At 34.7% G+C, this 20379-nt stretch overlaps 2 protein-coding genes across 3 annotated transcripts; both read right to left on the bottom strand.

Annotated features, from left to right (window-relative positions):
- Nucleotides 1–2292: 2292 nt before the first annotated feature.
- mob3a (MOB kinase activator 3A) lies at nt 2293–7665 on the bottom strand. 2 transcript variants are annotated; one of them, XM_042762060.1, is made up of 4 exons: nt 7472–7665; nt 5779–6260; nt 3603–3805; nt 2293–2898 (listed from the first exon to the last, which is right to left on the bottom strand). In XM_042762060.1, exons 2-4 carry the CDS (start codon nt 6194–6196, stop codon nt 2869–2871), a joined length of 651 nt encoding a protein of 216 aa, XP_042617994.1. In that variant the 5' UTR covers nt 6197–6260; nt 7472–7665; the 3' UTR covers nt 2293–2868. The 2 variants fall into 2 exon arrangements, with proteins under 2 accessions (XP_042617994.1, XP_042617995.1); XM_042762061.1 differs by lacking the exon at nt 7472–7665 and having other exon boundaries at nt 5779–6278.
- A 2087-nt stretch (nt 7666–9752) lies between these two features.
- On the bottom strand, nt 9753–19747 carry LOC109060641 (tyrosine-protein kinase ZAP-70). Its single transcript, XM_042762059.1, is given in 13 exon segments — nt 9753–10003; nt 10147–10259; nt 10346–10486; nt 10825–11017; nt 11748–11954; nt 12043–12241; nt 12872–12911; nt 13007–13023; nt 13215–13299; nt 14120–14258; nt 14634–14794; nt 15629–16067; nt 19664–19747. Coding segments are annotated over 12 exon segments (1815 nt in total). The 5' UTR covers nt 16031–16067; nt 19664–19747; the 3' UTR covers nt 9753–9885.
- Nucleotides 19748–20379: the final 632 nt, after the last annotated feature.

Below are 20379 nucleotides of genomic sequence, written 5' to 3'. Positions count from 1 at the left end.
TATATATGGATAATCTCACATACTGGTAATGGGGTTTAAGTGGTACACTGTCCTAACAAATTTTCCTTCTCTTTTGCAGGTCTAAGACAGCTACAATGAAGCCACAAATGCAGTTCATAGTTCCTGTATTTCTATAATGCATTAATGAATAACAATAATTATGTAATGTCAATTAAATGTAATGTCACGTTTCAGGTTTTGTGTTAATTCCAGCTATGTTGAGTATTCTGTGAATAATTTTGATTTTAGGTGCATATTCTTAATTCTTTGCAAAAACAACCTGAACTGTTTGCTATTGAAAGGTTGGTATGTAGTTTAAAATAAATAAAAATGATATTCTTGACAAAACCCTGTGTATAGTTGTATTAATAATTTAAATTATTTAATTAATCAATGGCCTAATTACCAGTTATCAGGTACAGTAAACATTAAAATCAGAACCAATACAAAACTGCAACGGAAACCAATAAATATGTGCAAATAAAGACCAATAGAATCTTGTAATGGAAACCATCAGAACCAATACAAAACTGTGATGGAAACCATTAAATATGTGCAAATAAAGACCAATACAAACTTGTAATGGAACCATCAGAACCCATTACAAAACTGTGATGGAAACCATTATGTGCAAATCGTGACCAATACAAATTTGTAATGGAAACCTATACAACCAATAAATCCTAATGGAATATGCCCAAAACACATACGTAATGGAAACCATTTGGTAATGGTTTTAATGGTTTAATTGCTGAGGTTGTGTAATGGTTTTGTAATGGTTTTGTTGCTGAAAGCGAAAGAAAAAGCCTGTCATGGCGCGGATTTTAATAACAGACGGTCGGCCAGGCGTTTTGTTGCTGAAAGCGAAAGAAAAAGCCTGTCATGGCGCGGAGTTGTTGATCAGTGCCGCAGGAATGTGACGGAGCAGAAGAGCTTACTCTGATGCAACTCACTACTTAACCAAGACATTTGTAACCCTTTCCAACTACTATAATTAGAAATGAATACATTTATGTGTGTATGCATGCGCATATACAACAATTGCAGTTGGAAGCATAGATTATGTTTACACTTTTTATGTAGAGAAGCTGTTTTCTTATGTTTTACAGAGCAAAGCTGCTCGGTAAAATGAATCACGTAGGTTACTCTTTTGAGTCGGTTCTTTGAATCAGTCAATAACCTATAGGGTACATACTGTATGACGGCTGTAGATGATGATGATGATGATGAGATATATATATATATATATATATATATAATAGTACCAATGTATTGCCATCTGATATCATCACTGTACTGCACCACTATGCAGGCAAAACTGTGCTGTCCTAAAATATTTTTTAAGATGTACACAAAGGCAACTGGCAAAATAGTTCTTCAGTGTATCTTCTGTTGGGTGTGTTTTTCCCTAATAAAAATGTATTATATAAAATTATATTATTATTATTATTTCTAAACGTTCTAAGCATGTAGCATGTAGTATAAATACACTCTCTGAACAATATCTTTCAGTTGAAGTTTTTTAGAGCAGTTGTCAGCATAGTTTTATTAGGAGTATTTGTTACATTTGTGCATGAAAACACTTAAAGTGCATAAAAGTTTTTTGCCAACAAAGCTTTTTTGAATTGGCGTGAATCTTTACTTGGCTTTATAAATGCGCTTTAACGAGCACACAACAAACTAGCATAACCTTGTTACAGCGTCCAACGACAGTGTTGCGTGATACCAAAACACGCCCTCTCATTATGATGCAGAGACTACTGGAAAAATCTGGAATTGAGGCCAGAGTGAAGATTGCGACACGGAGAGGTGGTGCTGAAGTCAAGGGAGGAGCGCGATTAACAGTTAACGATTTTATCATCCAGACAAACTGGGGCTGAGTAATTATTTCCTCTAAACGTGCAACCTCAGCACTTATTCAGCATGCAGGATAGTAAACAACAGAGCAATAAGGGATAACTAAAAACTCATTACAAACTGGCTGATTAGTCGTAGTTAAAACGCTTAAGAAAGAACAATTATAAAAGAGCCTTGTCCAAAAAGGAAAACCCGTTGCATAACCAAACTGTGGACCTAGTTTAATAAAATTAGTGATCAGGACTCAAGGTAATGCAATGTTTCATCATCCGGGTCTGTTGTGAAATGCCTTTACTGCCATCTAGTGGACAGAAACAAATGTGTTTCGCGTTTATGAATCAGCGGGCTTCTGACGGCCCTTTTACTGCAATCTAATTTAATTGTGAAAATCATGAGAAGGCTGAGAAAATAAGACTGAGACAAAACCAGAAAAGCTGGAGAAACAGGATTGTCTTTCATTTAAAACACAGATAAGATTAAAACAAAAGCAGAAAATCCACATGACATTTGAGGTTATGAAATAAAATGCCAGAGATGATGTACTGAATGATATCGCATATATAACTTTTATAGTAGTCAGACATTAAGTCATACCGCTTCATCAGGTTTTCAGTCAGAATTAGTGATGATGCGAACTCAACCAGTAACTGAGAACAGAACCAATGACATACAGACAAGAGGAAGTGGTTTTAATATCTCAACTACATACATAAATAGTCAAATATAATCTGTAAATTAAAGATTATAACAGCTAAACAGAACAAAAGGAATTATTCAGAACAAATCTGGAAAAACAAAAATAATTGATAATACTGATTTCTAAAAAAAATACTCTGCATATGCCTACACATGAGAATACGGAGAGATGTACATGTCTCTCCCTAAATAGAATATTACAGTACATTAGAAGTGTATAAAAAATAAAGTTTGTTTCCGTTTCATCTGCTTTTAAATTGTAAATTTGCATGGTTCTGATCTGTCTGGAATGTAAAGGTCGGTTCGCTTTCTTTTTCAGTGGCACATCCGTGATGTCATCTCTTTCTGTTAAGAGAAATAAACACTGCATCAGTATGACATAACTTTGTTTCAAATAAAAACCAACCTGGCTGCCTCTAAAATGATAATAATTTAGTTTCTTTAAAATTTAAATAAACAGAGATCAAATAATTACAATGTGAAATACATGCAGATCATCTTCCCTGTGTTTGTATATTCTCTACAGATGCAAAAAAATTGAAAAACACTATGCAAACAGCCACAAGCTCCTGATGTCAGTAACAGGACCTGCAGGTGACACCTGATCCCACGGCACCAATTCAACTGTGACTACTGAGATAATGAACTATAGATGGAGGGTTTTTCTGCATTAGGAACTCAGATGCTCATTAACAGCCTGTGAGAAAATGATAAGAGGTTGGAATATCAAACCCGCTGACTCATCCTGTCCTAATTTGGCCCTACCAATTAGCAAATCCATTATAAAATGGGCTTGTTAGCTTCTAATCATGACATGACGCATTAGAGCTTGTTTCTGTATCAGTCACTCTTTGTTTCTCGCTTTCTGCCCTCATTAGGTTATGGAAAATCACTTTGACATGTTTTTAAATCCACACACACATAAAGAGATGCATTCATATTTAAATACTATAGTTATAAAATAATACAAATGTTTCCTGTAGCATTTTACTGCACATATATTATAATAATTTAATTTTTGTCTATTGTTATCTTTAACATACACTTACCAGAGGTTCCAGCTCTTTGTGGTCTATGAGGCTGAATTCAGTGACAAAGTTATAGAAATGTTTGTAACAGGTGTTCACGTGGGCCTCTGCTCCCATCTGGCTCACGCAATCAAAGTGGTGGATGTAGACATGGACAAAGACTCGGAACAAACGAGACAAGATCTTCTTTGCTACCTGCATGAAGGTCTTAGGGAATGGCGTACCTAAAAAAGAAACACCATATGAAAATGAATAACCTGCAAGTTTCAATGTGAAAACAGTCAAAAGAGTGAGAACTAAAACACAATCTTTGTTAATGGTAGCAGACACAAAATACAGATATCATTTCTAACATTTTGTGCAGTTTTTGGGGTCATTTTCATTTTTTGTATTTAAAGAAATTTTAATATTATCTTCAGATTTGGCACAGTAGATTTTTTAAAAGTTTTCAGTATGAAATAATCACGTTTTGACAGCCTGTTAAAAAATGCTTTGCCATGGAAAAAAAAATTATTGTAACTCAGACATATTAGATATCTGCCCCAAACTGCACATGTTTGATGGCCTGAAGACATCTACATGTCAATATTCAGTTGTAGTCACAGCGCCACTACTGGGAGCATCCAGTTTGGCATATTCCTCCTTTTCTCATTGTGACTTTTCATCCTTATCATGTCCTAATAATATTTATTAAACTAACAACATGAATGGTGCGAGGGCCCTTTCAACACTGCTTGCCGCTTTAATTTCTCATTGTGACTTTTCATCCTTATCATGTCCTAATATTAGAAACAACATCAAACTAATTATTTGTAGATTAAAGATAGAACTGAGATGACATGCTGAGCCTGCTGATGTCATCAGAGGAAACAAATGCTTCCTACCTCTGGATGGGAGGAAACTCTTTATAACTTTCTTTTCTCATCCGCATGTCCTCACATCATAAGTTGCTCATCTGGTACACGTGCTACGGTGTATTATACATCACAGAATCATATTTCCTCGGTCCGGTTTATTAATAGAGCCCAGTGATCTGGCCTGGATGCAGACAACCATGTCCTTATACATGGCAGATTCTCAGACCGTCTCATTGCATTCTAAGAATCTGTTCCGTTTGAGGACTTGGTCTATTTATATCCCATGGTATATTGTATGACCCAATTTGAAATGCACCACAGATGTCAAACGGCAGGTTGAGGATAATGACACAAAGCCTGGGAAGTCAAACACTACACTTGACCACCCCAAAGTTTTCAGCATAATTTACTATCTATACCTTGAATCATAGTTTATTTATCATCTTAAATGATGCTGCAAATGGTCAACAAGTTACTTTTTATACGGTGACCTATATGATGGCCATACTATACCCATGCTATACTAGAAGTGTTTTTAAATGTCTGCATAGCTCATTCTGATGACCTACAGAGGTTTAGGTTTGGAGGACTAAAAAGAGAATAAATACAGCAGCATCACAAACTACATATTTACACATAAAACACACATTTATGAATTACTAATGAATGAATGAAACTTACTTGCACAAAAAAAAAAAAATCAAATGATACAACATTCATTTTAAAGATTTATAAGCATAAGCAAACTTAATAAACAAACTAATAAAATATTAAAATACTAAAACAACACAAAAACCAATAAAAAACAATATGGACAAAAAATTCAAAAAAAATCAAAAAATAATACACACCATAAAAAACACTTTAAAAAACATTTTCCAAAAGGAGGGGTTTGTAGGGATGCAATTGAAGAACCATTTTTGCTATTAATTCACTATAATTCATTTATTTTAAAAATGACTTTGGTGATCAAATAGGAGGGGTTTTAGGGATATCAATTGAAGACACTTTTAAAAAAAACAAGTTTCCAAAAGGGTTGTGGGGGGGGGGTGTTAAGAATAATTTCAATATAAGAAGATTTTGGTTTCCCAATGGGTCCTTTCTAGCCTTTATTTTGAAGAGTGTAAGCAAACTAACTCAAACATTATCCCTTATCTACAGTGAAGTAAACAATAAGAAAAAAAAAAATTCAAGAATATAATATATAAAGAATTTAAACTTTAAGATTTGAAGAAAAAAAAAAAACATACAACAAATCAAAGAAATTTTGGTCCAAAAAAAAATGTTTTGTTCAGACCATTAGATCCCTAAATGTTTTGTTTGGATCATTTGGTCCTTACCAACATTAGTGGGGAAGATATGCTCATTGTTGATCTGGACCTCAATCCAGTCCATAAGCAGGCTCATGTATTTGGGTGCAGAGAGAGCAGTAGGCTTCTTGTACTTTTGCTCATCCTGCCAGCGGTATTCGTACTTAGGCCCACCTGACATAACGGGGCAGGTCTGGTCTGTGCAGGAGTCGCTGATGGTGCCATAGATGAGGTTGATTCGGTTAAAGAAGTCCACCACGTGAACGGCCACCCAGTCATTGAGGTCTTCGCCGTGCGGCAGCTGCACCGCCTGCTTCAGGTCAAGGCCGGCATTTAGGGACGCCTGTGCTTTCTTGTGCAGCTCAAAGCGCTGCGTTCCAGGCTCAAACTTGCGCTTGGGCCGGAATGTCCTGTCCTTGTTGAAGACTTGTTTTAGGGCTGTGGACATGGTTGCTGGGGGACAGGATTGTTGTGTAATGTGTCTAAAATGAGCCTTTTGATAGCAAGGATGCCTGAAATGAGAAATTAAAGGACGGATAAACAAGGACAATATTGTGTGGAGGATTTCAGTATCACCGATTGAGGAAGGACGGATGCTGAATGAGAAAAAGGGAAAGAAAATAAAACTAGGTCAAACTTAGTCTCCTCCAGGGTTCCAAGTCCTTTTGAATAAGGGTTTGATTACATAAGATGAGAACATCATTTAATAAAATAGCACACACATTAAGAGTTTCTAGCAAATATTTTATGTTTATATTATTTAGTGCTGAGCAAGACTAAAAATATATTAACTAAAAGAAGATTTTATTAATTTCCATGACTTCTCCAGGACTTTCTCTAATATTTCCAGGTTTGCAGATGGGAACCCTGGTAGACAAAACATTAAAAGAGTGCTTTAGATTTTCAGATTTCTTCTTGCTGTGACACTGAAATAACTTCATATTTTTGGACCAATATTTTTATTATTACACAAGCATTTTTTCAAACTCAAGGATTAATTCCAATCTGCTGTGCTTCAACATTAAGTGATAGAATGTCAAATGTACCAAGAAACAGCATTTTGAGTTTTTTTTCTCAGTTTAACCAACTGAACAAACAATATATCATATCTGTATGTTAAAGAAAAGTCAGCCCTTAAAACGGGTTGTATAGAGAATTATAATATTTAGAATATTAGGGGAATTACTGAGTAATTTCCTGTTGGACACCATGGGTGGCATTTACTGGCCAGGGCAGGGGGATTCCACCAACTTCTATAACAATTACAGTATGTTTATTAACAAAATAGAACACATCCATTTCAAAAGTAGGCCTATGCATTTAAAATGAAAACTTTTAAATAATCTGAATACTTATTTTTACGTTAAATATACATATACAAGTACATACATTAATTACTTTTTAAATGTACATAGGCTATTTATATATTGTAAACATGTAAATATGTACATGGTTGTAAATGAATGGATGCCAGTAGCATACATCAAAAGCGAAACAACATGTTGCGCTCGTCTGTCTCCACAGTAATTCCGTATGACGATGTCTTTTTAATGGCGTGACCAGGACACGAATAAACACACGAATTTAACTTTCATAAAAAACACACAGGTGCGATAAAAAATAACCTTTGTAAAATCGACAATTGAAAAGCCAGAACGTAGAAAATAACGATGTTGTTAAGCAAATGTTTCCGTAGCGTACAGTGAAGTTGAAGCAAACTTACCGAGCGAGCGCCTTTCTTGTTCCGCTTTGATGTGAACCGCCTTTTTACACCGCCCTCTATTTTATCTACAATTAATAAAGAGCTAAAAGGAACGTTTACTTCTACCACACATTGTATTTGCAATTGTTATAGAGTTAAAAGGAACGTCGCCTTCGTACTGTAACAATTATTAAGTCCACACTTTCTGAGGAAACCACAAGCCCCTCCCTGCTGAACAAAGTACACTTCCTCTATTGAAACATCAGTGGAGCCTCTCCAGTCCAATAGCGTGAATATGAAGGAAGTGCATTGGATGCACTTTAGTTACACACTAACATCAAAACATTTAATGCATCGGAGATATTTATTGCAACAACAACAACAACAAAAAACAGCCTTTTAAAATCACATTAAACTAAATTATTTGTAAATTATTTTTACTTTTTTTTTGGGGGGATTTTAAGTTTCTGAATAGACACATACCTGCTGGCAGACTTACACAAGTGAATATTTCTTAGGGTAGGTTTATTTTTGAAAGTCAGTTTCTGAATAGACACATGCCTTAAACTCTTACCTTAAATGAAAAGAAAAATCGAAATAAAAATAAACTGCCATTTGCCAGAGAGAGAAAAAAATGCAATTTATGGAGTAAGTTTATGGAATCTGTCATCAAGCAGAATTTTATAGGCTTGTCAGCTGAATTATAACATAAATAGCACAAATGTAATAAAAATAAAATCATTGTTTTGGCTGATAAATATTGTAATTAATAATAAATTTGACATTTAAAACAACTGTGGCATCTCATCCCAGTCTGACATTTATAAAAATAAACCTGTTCTGAGAACAGTTTAACCTTTGAGTTAAAATCTACCTTACTTACATAGTTTCCTCTTGAATGTGTTTTAGTGGGGCTTTAGCTGTGGTCTCCTCTACATATTTGTATAATTATTTAAAAAAATATAATTATGTTACTCTTTTTATGTTCAAGTGGAAAGGTTATGCATATGACAGCTCCAGTGCATCTGTTTAACATTAATTGTTTTATTGCATGGACAGTTTATTGCAAGTTTAAAAAACCTTCAGAATGTGTCACAAAATGAATTATCATACAAATATTTGAGAATGTATATTGTTAAAAGGAATACTGAAAATTGCAGGAAACTTACAATCAAATTATTTAACAGAAAACAAGACCATGAAGTTTAAGTGAGTTTTTCCTCTCATATTGAAAGTGTTAATGGATGGTAGAGAACATACATCCATCTGATGTCAATAACTGAAACACTTGCAGGAAGAAAAGCATTTCCTGGCACATTTAAATAGTAAATAGGCACTGAACACAAATAGTAATATGAGCACTGATAATAGCAGGCCAATAATTTAAAAAGGTGACTTGTATTACTCAGTCAATAGTTTGATGGACATAATATTAAAGTTACTTAAAGCAAATATTTTAAAACTGTTCTTCACAAGTTTTCATTCTGTCCTGGCTCAAAACACACAGGTCAAAGAGAACCACAGGAAAAAAAAAAAATCTGTACAAAAATGGAAAAGGTTCTGGTAATTTTTTGCCAGCACATTATCCATTAAAGGGATACTCCACCCCAAAATGAAAATTTTGTCATTATTCACTTACCCCCATGTCGTTCCAAACCCATAAAAGCTTTGTTCGTCTTCAGAACACAATTTAAGATATTTTGGATGAAAACCGGTAGGCCTGTGACTGTCCCATAGACTGCCAAGTAAATAACACTGTCAAGGTCCAGAAAAGCATGAAAGACATCATCAGAATAGTCCATCTGCCATCAGTGATTCAACCGTAACGTTATGAAGTGACGGGAACACTTTTTGAAGGCAAAGAAAACAAAAATTATGACTTTATTCAACAATTCTTTTGTCAACAGTCTCCTCTGTGTCTCTCCATATCATCGTATGCTCTTCTGTATCAGCCGCGCCACAAGGATGCGCTGTTTCTAAGTGTATTTAGCTTTGATTTGAAAGAAAACAGCGCATCCTTGTGGCGCGGCTGATACATGCTGATATGGAGAGACAGAGAAACTGTAGACAAAGGAATTGTTGAATAAAGTCGTTATCTTTCACTTCCAAAAATATTCTCGTCGCTTCATAACGTTACGGTTGAACCACTGATGGCAAATGGACTAATCTGATGATGTCTTTCATACTTTTCTGGACCTTGACAGTGTTATTTTCTTGGCAGTCTATGGGACAATCACAGGTCTCCCGGTTAAATTGTGTTCTGAAGATGAACGAAGCTTTTACGGGTTTGGAACGACATGGGGGTAAGTGATTAATGACAAAATTTTCATTTTGGGGTGGAGTATACCTTTAAGTTTGCAGACATTTCCTTTAACCCTAAAACACAACACAATACAATGCAAAATTCGAAATACATAATAGATTTGCCCTTCGGATCACTTAGGGGGCTTTCCGTTCTCTGTTTTCATGTAGTCCGGAATCTTTTTGCAAATGGAGTAATAGAAACTTCTCATCTTCTCCTCCACTTTGACAAAACCTGGCCGTTCTTCATGCCTGAAGAAGACAAGAGTCAGATGTCAATCAGAGGTTATCTACATTCCCTTGAGCCTCTCATGCAATCAAAAGCAAACAGACAAGTATTACGAGTAGTTTATAATGTCAATGTAAGAAACGTAATGGCATTAGTTTGTATTTACTTGTATGTCCAGCACTCCTTCATCAGTTCATACATGGTCTCAGGACAACCAGCAGGGCAATCCATACGACTACCACCATCAATAAAACTCATTACCTCTGGGCCTTTCATTTTCTGCATGAGTAAAATAAACGAATGAATAGTCACACAAGCAACTCATTGAAGTTGGTTTTAAGTACTATGACAGTGTAAATATTTACCTTATAAGGCTTTCCTCCATAAGAGAAGGCCTCCCACATCGTAATGCCAAAGCTCCAAACGTCACTTTTGCTGGAGAACTTATGAAATTGAATGCACTCTGGTGCGTACCACTTCAGAGGCCATCTACCTCCTGTACGGGCCTACACACATACAAAACCATACTCTGAATGATTATTAGATTTTTTAACTTTTACCTGCACAATGCATCAGTCAGTAACATCTGACTATTGGGCCACTGATGATCATGTGACTAATGATGAAACATGAGCAAGGAACTAATCCCATTGTAAGTATATCTGACAGTGCAATATACTGTAGAAGATTTAGAAATATTTAGAGAGGATTTCACTTCTCTAAGACTACAATGTGTCCCATTAAATTACACAGATACACAATGCACTAAATTATATTAATTATAATTAGAATGTAATTGTGTTCCAAGTGTGTTTCTCTCACAGTACACCTGAGAGCAGCCCACCTTGTAATAGTTGTCATCTGCACCCAGTGCCTTGGAGAGGCCGAAGTCACTGATCTTGGCATATTGCTGGTTGACTAATAATACATTACGGGCTGCCAGGTCTCTGTGCACAAAGTTCCTTCCTTCTAAATACTTCATCCCCATTGAGACCTGATGCATTAACATCACAATGTTGTCCATAGTGACCTGGTCCCTGAAAGGAGCAATATTGATCAACTTGGGAATTTTCTGATTTAGTCAGAACAATGTTTTAAATGATGACTCTATTTAATATTTGCTTAGAGATTAAAGATTTCACACTTACTTTAACACAAGTTGGAACAGAAATCACTATTAAATCACTACTATCACAGCTACAATGTCACTACAAATATATTTTATAGAGTATATACCTTAGACTGTAAAGCATATATGTGACCCTGGACCACAAAACCAGTCTTAAGTCGGTGGGGTATATTTGTAGCAACAGCCAAAATTATACATTTTTCTTTTATGCTAAAAATCATTAATATATTAACGAAAGATCATGTTCCATGAATATATTTTGTAAATTTCCTACTGTAAACATATCAAAATGTATTTTTTGATTAGTAATATGCATTGCTAAGAATTCCATTTGGACAACTTTGAAGGCGATTTTCTCAATATTTTGATTTTTCTGCACCCTCAGCTTCCAGATTTTCAAATAGTTGTATCTCTGCCAAATATTGTCCTATCCTAACAAACCATACATCAATGGAAAGTTTATTTATTCAGCTTTCAGAAGTTGTATAAATCCTAAATTTGAAAAATTAACCTTTATGACTGGTTTTGTGACCAAATATCAAAAACACAAACAAAAAAAATAAAAAACAAATTTATAAAATCATACACACATCCTTAAAAAAACAAACAAAATAATTTTTCCATCTGGATTTACTCACTTCTTGCCAGAGAGAAACTTGTTGAGTGGGCCAGCGGGTGCCATTTCCATCACCAACATGAGCGCTTCAGCCTCACAGAGTCCAATCATGCGCACAATGAACGGATCACTCAGCTGATGCATAATATGGGCCTCTCGCATCATTTCATCCTTTACTGATTTTTCATTCTCATTCTTCAACACTTTAATCGCCACATCAATCTGTTTGCTACACAAGAAAAGGAAACATGAGCTTATGAAGTAAACATATTTAATTAAAATGTTACAACACAAATTCTTCCACTCTTTGTAGTCACCTTTCCATTTTGAATACACCTTTCTTGACACAGCCAAAGTTGCCTGAACCAAGCTCCACCTCATCGATCATGAGCTTGTCTCTCTTGATGAACAGGGTCTTCTTCTTGCATTCATTTGGATCATCATAAGGACTGATGAATGCATCATGGTCCATTGGCAAAGATGGACGTGGAGGCCCAAATCCTTAAGTACTGGGTAACATCAAACAACACATCATATTTAATATCTATTAACTATTAAAATTTAAATCTGCTAACTAGTTTTTTAGGAAAACATTTAAAACATTATTTGTTATTGCTAACAAGTAAACATAAATATTCTCACGGTAGCTGTAGTGCTTATGCAGGAACACGTTAGCAACATATATTTTTCAAGCACACAGTGGTTAAAATTCACATTTGAGGTATGATTGTGGAAAATTCTTTTAACGTAATGTTAACCACAGACCTTATTTTATTCATAAACTGAAAACAAGCATTCTGAAAACCCATATAAATTCCAGCAGAAACACGTGGTTAATGCAAACACTCTTCTAATGCAAAAAAAAACCTCAAAGACCAAAAAGGTAATCAAAGCCATACAGTAAATCCAAGCAATTTATTTTTGTTGTTCTTTGTGCAAAAATATGTGGTCTGATTCCAGAGAGTTTAGCAGCAATAGCCAAAACTTTATGCATTTATCATTAAGACAGCACAGAGACTCTGCGACTTGGACTGTTTTTGTTTTAAACATATTTCAAGTAGACAGAAATTTCTAGGCATATTCGTTGATTTTATCACTGCTGTTAGATGGTTTCAACTTTCTAATGTTGTAGCGATACAAACTTACTCATAGGGGGCGGTGTGTATCCATTACCTCTCGGCCTCCTCTGAAACACACAAACAGAAACCTCTAACGATTAAACAAACGCACAATATTATTAAATGTCTTCAAAAAAATAGATGGTCTTTCAGACAGACTTACCGGAGCATTCATAAGAGCTAAAAGTGAAGAAAAGAAAAGAGAAGAAAAATATTATCTTAAGACATTTTCACTCACAAATATTTATTTTAATGTAATCATACAATGTAAAGCCCCAAGACTGATTGTTCCTATGTATATAGAGAAATTTGTTGTTTTGGTTTAGATATATATCTTTTACATAAAATGTTCTTAACATTAAAGTTTATACCTGAAACTGCATTACTTTGGTTGACACACTGTTCTCTCAGTACAGTCACAAGACCATCAGGCTTCATCTTTAAATACTCAACCAGCTGCCCTCCATAGGAATATAATTATTGCAAAAAACATCAATGACAACTACAATAATAAAAAAATCACACAACCACTTTGTAAAAGTCTTTATATATCTAGATACGTTTAAATTATTACGTTTACATATGCAGATACATTTTTTTGACAGATCAGTGGCAAGCCATAAATTTACATATCAAGAATTTTATCAGTTTTCACTAGTTAAAATGCTAAAATGCTTCTTGATATCAAGAATATTCTTTTTTACTAGTTGAAATTTAATTCCTGATATCAAGAATTCGAATTCTGCGAGTGATTACGTCATTGTTGATATCAAAATTTAACATTTTTACATAATATGCTGATATTTTGTTACAAGTGGAAATCCTTTATATCAAGAATTATTTTTACTATAGTGAAAATTGAATTGTTGATATCAAGAATTTATATCCTTTGAATGGTAAAAGCAGATCTTAAGCTAAATTATTATTTAATAAAACATAAATCTAAACCAAAAAACCTAATACAAAATATAATTTAATTTAATCATTGTGTTGTGCCAAACACCACAGACAGCATGTACAAATAAAAAATAATTATATAACTTTTTGCACAAAACATAAATCTAAACCATCTATGTTATCGGCATACTCTTTTCTTGTCATACTTCCTTTGGAACTAAATATAATGAATTAAAATACATAAATGTTAAATCTCATACTGCAAAAGCTATTACATTCTAGCGACATTGTGTGAAGGGTATTTTTACCCTTCAATCTTTTTTTACTCTTTCATAAAGCAGAATATGAGATGACAGGTTGATTGATGGGTAAAGCATACCTGCCACACAGTGTCAAATTTAGTTCCCTCTGGCATTGCGTATTTCCCTGATTTGTCGTGTAAAATCTGATAATGGTATACTGTTTTTCCGTATGTCAATGACAGCGCAAACGTGCCAAATTCTTCTCTCTCTCGGACTCTGGAAAACAAAACAAGTTACAAGATCACAGGTCAGCTATTTGTTTACTGGCGATGTGCCTTCTGAGTTATAGGAGTAACATGTATATGTTATCTCAACCAATCCTGCTGTGTGTCTTTCTGAATTTCCTATTTTCATGATGCAAATCAAGCCTCTTTAGGGATTGATTTTACTCATTACATCACCCCAATACCCAACTCTATCTCTGCTACAAACAACATTGTTCAACCCCAATACCCAACTCTATCTCTGCTACAAACAACATTGTTCATCAGATTTGCCTCTAAAAGCAGCCCATGTGTCATCATCATGACATTTCCACCCTAATGCTGCAGGAAAACTTTAGACTCATGACTCCTCAAGCTCTTCACTCACAGGAACTTTCCATCGGGCTGAGATCCTGAATACAGTCGTCTCTCACCCTCCTGGCGAGGGATCTTGCCATGGAACCAGGGCATTTTCTCATGCGCTGTGGTGGCAATCAGTTTTTCTAGCTGTGGGGCCTGGCTAATGACGGCTTGTTCCATGGCCTCCCCCTAAAAAAAGGAACATAATATCCTATTTTTGTGATCTCTCATGAAAAATGGTCAAACATTTCCTTACCATTGGAGACTGACAATAAAATTATCTATATATATTTTTTAAAGAAACAATAAATATAATAAAAAAATAAACAAAAAAAATTTAAATAAATAAGAAAATACATTTAAATAAGAGGAACAGGCCATAATGGCATCATTTGCAGGAAAAATACTTTAATGTGTATGCAAAAACAATTTTACGGTTAATTATACGGTTAACTAAAAAAAAAAAAAAATGAAAAGCATGTATTCTAAAGAATGACTTATTGAAAAATTGTGCAAATGTAAATGAAAGAATGTCTGTTACACTTTTCAATTTTAAAGTTCAAGAACTTCATGTTTCATCAACAATCAATAATTACCAAATAATAAACAAAGACTAAACAAAAACCCCACCAAAAAAATTAAAATTTATTCATCATTTAACATTAAATAATATTTAAAGGATTTTAATTTTTGGTTGACTTATCCCTTTAATTATTCATTAAATAATATTTAAAGGATTTTAATTTTTCTTAAAACAAACAACTCAATATAATTTTTCTGGATAAAACCACCTATAATATAAAATGTTCACATAACTAAAAAATTTTCCTTAAACACACAGTTACCTAATATAAATAAAAACCAAAACATACAAAACTGCATTTACTAGGTTGGAAAAAATCAAAACCTTAACCCTAAACCAATCAAACACAAATACAATTATTTCATAGCCACACACAGTTACCTAATATTAATCAAAACCTTGCTTGTCATTCAGATTCAAACCCGTTTTGAACCTCTTACCTCCAGGTTCCAAGTCTGACGCACATATTCCCTGAGCATATTGTCCCTCAGGCTGTCAAAGACACCCGCCTTGATTGGTGTGTCAGACGTTCGCAGACAGGGTTTTCTCAAGGTGCACACGAGCCCGTCGGGGTCTTTGCTGTAGTACTCACAGAGCTCAGCAGGTCCGCAGTGAGGCTTCCCACCTGCGATGCAGAATGTGCCGTTTAGCTGTTTTTCAACGGAGTAATGGAAGAACTCCAGGTTCCAAACCAAAGACAGAACGTAGCCGCCCAAGCTGCGGAGGCACTGCCGCAGGAGGAAGAGGCCGTCTCCCATGCCGGCCAGCTTCAGGTGATCCTCAGCCTCCGAGCGACTGATGCTGCCATAGAAGAACGGGAGGTCCGCGGCAGGGTCGGACATGATGGAGGCGCCAAGGGGTCGAAGAGTCTCTCTAGATCTAGAAAATGATGTTTGAGAGAAAAACAGAGAGAGTGAGAGAGATTGAAGTGACTGATAACTTTTAACAAAATGGGGCAAACTATAGTGAGCATGTGTTTCTGCTAATGTGGCATGTGGGAGGATGTTTCCCATCTGAAAGCATTTCTCCCACTTTTTCTCAGTTTCCCTCTTTTTGTATCCTCAACACAGAAAATTTTAGTTTTTGATGGCTCTATTTAATCAAAAAATTGGTATGTAGAGGTATAAAGTGTTAATAAGACAACATGTAAAAGTTGATGTGGTTGGAGCTGTAGTGCTTTGCAGCCGGCAAAGTCTCGCATTCGGATCGAATCACCACAACAGGAAATTCAGACATATCCTTCCCCTCCCCCGCCAGCTCTTAAATGACAACCCTGCGCAGGTGCTGATGCTTCAAGAATGTTCCTAAGCTTATCACCAGACACATGCTTTGCTGAAATGCATCTCTGAGACTAAAAGAAAATGAAGAAGATGATTAAAAATGCTATACTTGTAGATACCAATAAGGCACAAAGATGAAATTGTGGGACCACAAAAAAATGGTCTGTGACGGATTTCCTCATGTAGTTATGAATATTTTCCAGTGACTGAATGCTAATGCTGTGTAGAGAAAGAAGTAAATCAATGAAAAAAAATAATATCATAACCATTCAACAGAAAGCAAAAACTGCACAAATAACAAAACATAAAAAAATCCCTACTGCTCTTCTCAATGCCTTACACTTCAGATTCTGTCGTTTTATGCAAATGATCTCACAGTGACTTCTAGACATAATTGGAATATGTCCTGAGGTGGCAACACATGGACTGACAACAAGTGGAAGACACAAGACAAGCAGCTTTGATTTAAACCACAGCTTCCTGGACACAGAGCTGCCCACACAAACAGGGATGACAACAGTTAAAAACACATAGAAAGACCCACAGACACACATATACACACACACACACAAACCTTGCCTTAAACCACCACAGGCCACAGCAAAGAAACTGGGGGACAGTGCACTGTCTGAGGGGAAACATGAGACTCATGAGCCAATTTGATCCTTTCCATGTTAAACTAAATGTAATTTTTAATTTTCATTATTTATATTTATACCCCACAACAAAATAAAATAAATAAAAAATAAAATCAAAAAAAAAATAAATAATTGAATAAATGATAAGTTATTAGATAACTGATGCTTTGATTGCATTTGTAACATTATTCTAGCTTTATAAATAGCACATTAACACACAAATAAATGTATAATTATGTGTGTGTGTGTGTGTATGAAGAGTTCAGATGCAAAAGCCTCTAAGTGCCGTCTGAAAAATTCATCAAAAATTCAAATTTTTATCAGGCTCTTATGGATAGGTTTAGTAATTTTACAGATTTTTTTTATTCAATTAGCAGTGTATAGGTCCTTTTCTATGCCATTAAAGTGAAATAACTGAACATAAATATAAGAGAAGAAAATTTCAGACGGCACTTAGAGGCTTTTGCATCTGAACCCAAAATAGCATAGCAATTTAAGCAATTTACATAATTAAAATAATGTAAATTGCTATGCTAAAGCAACATATATATATATATATATATATATATATATATATAATATATATATATATATATATATATATGTGTGTGTGTGTGTGTGTGTGTGTGTGTGTGTGTACAATTAAAGCATTTTAATTTAAATATTCATGTTTATATATATTTCTATTAATAATAACTTAATTTTGGGGAAGCAGAGGCTGTACTTCGAATTTGTATTTTCAGTGGTCAAAGATGTATCTTCAAGATTGATCAATGTTATGAGGAAAGTGTGAAATTTAGTAATTTGTTAGTCTAAACATTATTTTCCGGTGTGAAAGATGGGTGACGATATTGCGGCAGAGCCTCACGAAACATCTTCTCTTCCGTAATGGGGGTAATTTTATCATTGCGAACAAAATATCTCATGCATTCAGAAGCAAGCAACCATCTGAGATGGGCGTTTCGCTGTCTATTTAATCTATAAAAGGAGCTTTGAAATTGAGCGGCTTTGAAAACTATTTAAGACATAAATAAGATCAAGGTGTTGAGGCATACGCTCGTTTTCAAGGTTTTTTAGAAGTACTTGGAGATTTTGGAGATTAATTTGAAGCTAAAAAACCTAAGTACATACATCCCATTTTATTAACACAACAAAAATAACCAAACAACTTAATCAACCCTAAATAATTATCCCTAAAATATTCACACAGATTTTCTCAACACAAGAATCTGAACTATGCTACTTAATGAGCCCTAAAATATTCACAGTGTTTATGTCCACAGACCCAAACAAATCCCTCTAAAATAAAAAAAAACTTTTCAAAAAAGACTAAAATTAAAACAAAAACCAAACGAAACCTTCTTTTTCCTATACGTAAAAGGCTATTTGACCCCTGCCCTTTTCAAGACTGCTCACTTTGTTTTTGTTTTTATTACTTTTTTTCTTGTCCAACTTTGCATGATTTTGTGCCCATATTTAGATGGTCTCAAAGGACCACTGAAATTTCACGGGCATTTGAGCAGTGAAACTGTCTGGACTCTTGCAAACAAACTCAGAGCAGTGAAACCTTAGAGTTACTTGTGACTCCTTGTACCACATAGTGCAAAAACAATGAATTCTGGTAAACATTAATTTCAAACAAGCAGAATTAATAGAAGTGTTACCTGTTTTGTGCTTTGACATAAGTCTCTCAATGTGTAAGATTCAAAAAAACAACAAACACACAATCTTTTAAAACCATTTAACAATTAAAATAGAATTAAAAACTCAAAAATTAAAATAAAAAATACAATTCAACACCAGTTAAAAGCCAACTGACAGCATCTGAAACTTTGCAGATCTTCTGCACCTGTTCTGCAGTTCAATAAATATTTTATCTTTGTTGTGCTACTCTGCGGTGCTAGTGATGCTATTTTATATTTGCAGAGACACATATTAACTTTCCGATTGCATATTATGTACTTTTTATACACATTTGCAAAATTAAATAAACATAAAAAGTATAAACTGATCAAATGCATAATATATTTGTAACTGGCTACAATTTGGATCCATGCTGGCAGTCATAAACCCATTGAAAATCCCTTTAAACAATAATTTATGATAATAATTCAACCTGGGAAAAAGATTTACCAGCATTAGCGGTGCTTTATTGTTAACATTTATTTAGATAAATGTAGACTACGCACCTTCAAGATAAGATTTGAAAATCGCACACTTTACTTTCCGTGTTAAGAACATTTTACAAAACACAAAACATCTTCACACACACCCCAAAAAAGTTTCTCAAAACACCAACAAAAAATACAGCAACAAGATTTCACAAATTTACGCTGATATCTACAATCTTAATTTAATGTAATGGTTATGTGTCTGTATGGTATTTGACCTCTGCTGAACATTCATTTGCTGATATCGCTCCTCATTTGCACGTAACATGTCTGATATTTTGAACAACCTTGAAAAGTTGTGAATTTGCCTCAGGATAAGATAAAAACAGACGGTTCTTGGCAGACAGAGCCAAAAAAATGCCAGAATAATCTTATTAAACACTCACCGTGGCCTGTAGCTGAAATCCAGGAAGAGAGGGATAGAAAGAAAAAGAGAGAGTGAGAAAAAAAAGAGTGGAGACACGGCACGGATGAACCAAAGAAATAAATATAACAAATCTGGCTTGTACGCTAGACGGCTTCTATGCTTGCCAAGTTGTGTGTGTGTGTGTGTGAACTCTAGACAAAACTTATTTTCTTATTTTCTATTTGTGTGTGTGAGAGAGAGCTTGAGAGAAAACGTGTGCACTTATGTGTGAATATGGGTCTCTGTGTGTTTCTATGCACACAGGTGAACTGTGTGGGCTGCTCAAATCACTCAAATTTGAATTCCCTTCGGGCTTCTCAGAAACTGTAACTTACTTTCTCACCCATGTCTTGGGATGTAACTACTGAATGCTTTGAAAAGCTGTGCTGCAGACTAATGCCTAAAACAGAAGAAATTGGTTCATACATTTCGCATTCAATTGGTTTAGGGACCCATTAAGGCATTTGAGACATATATTTGGAGAAGTGCACAGTGAAAACTCTTGAACAAATATCATTAAATGGTTTTATCATCGCACACAGAAAAATAATCAAATAAATCTTGAAGTTGGAAAACATTGATGCCATTAGAACTTAATTTACCTCATGCTCTGTTGAGTCTGATTAATTTTATTTATCCCAAAGACCCAAAATACAAATAATGTACTAAAAATAATAATAATTAATAATAACAGTA

The sequence above is a fragment of the Cyprinus carpio genome, chromosome A8 (assembly GCF_018340385.1).
Source record: "Cyprinus carpio isolate SPL01 chromosome A8, ASM1834038v1, whole genome shotgun sequence".
In the NCBI taxonomy this organism is placed as follows: domain Eukaryota; kingdom Metazoa; phylum Chordata; class Actinopteri; order Cypriniformes; family Cyprinidae; genus Cyprinus; species Cyprinus carpio.
The sequence above is the reverse complement of the archived record's forward strand: the minus strand, read 5'-3'. Positions and strand labels throughout refer to the sequence as shown.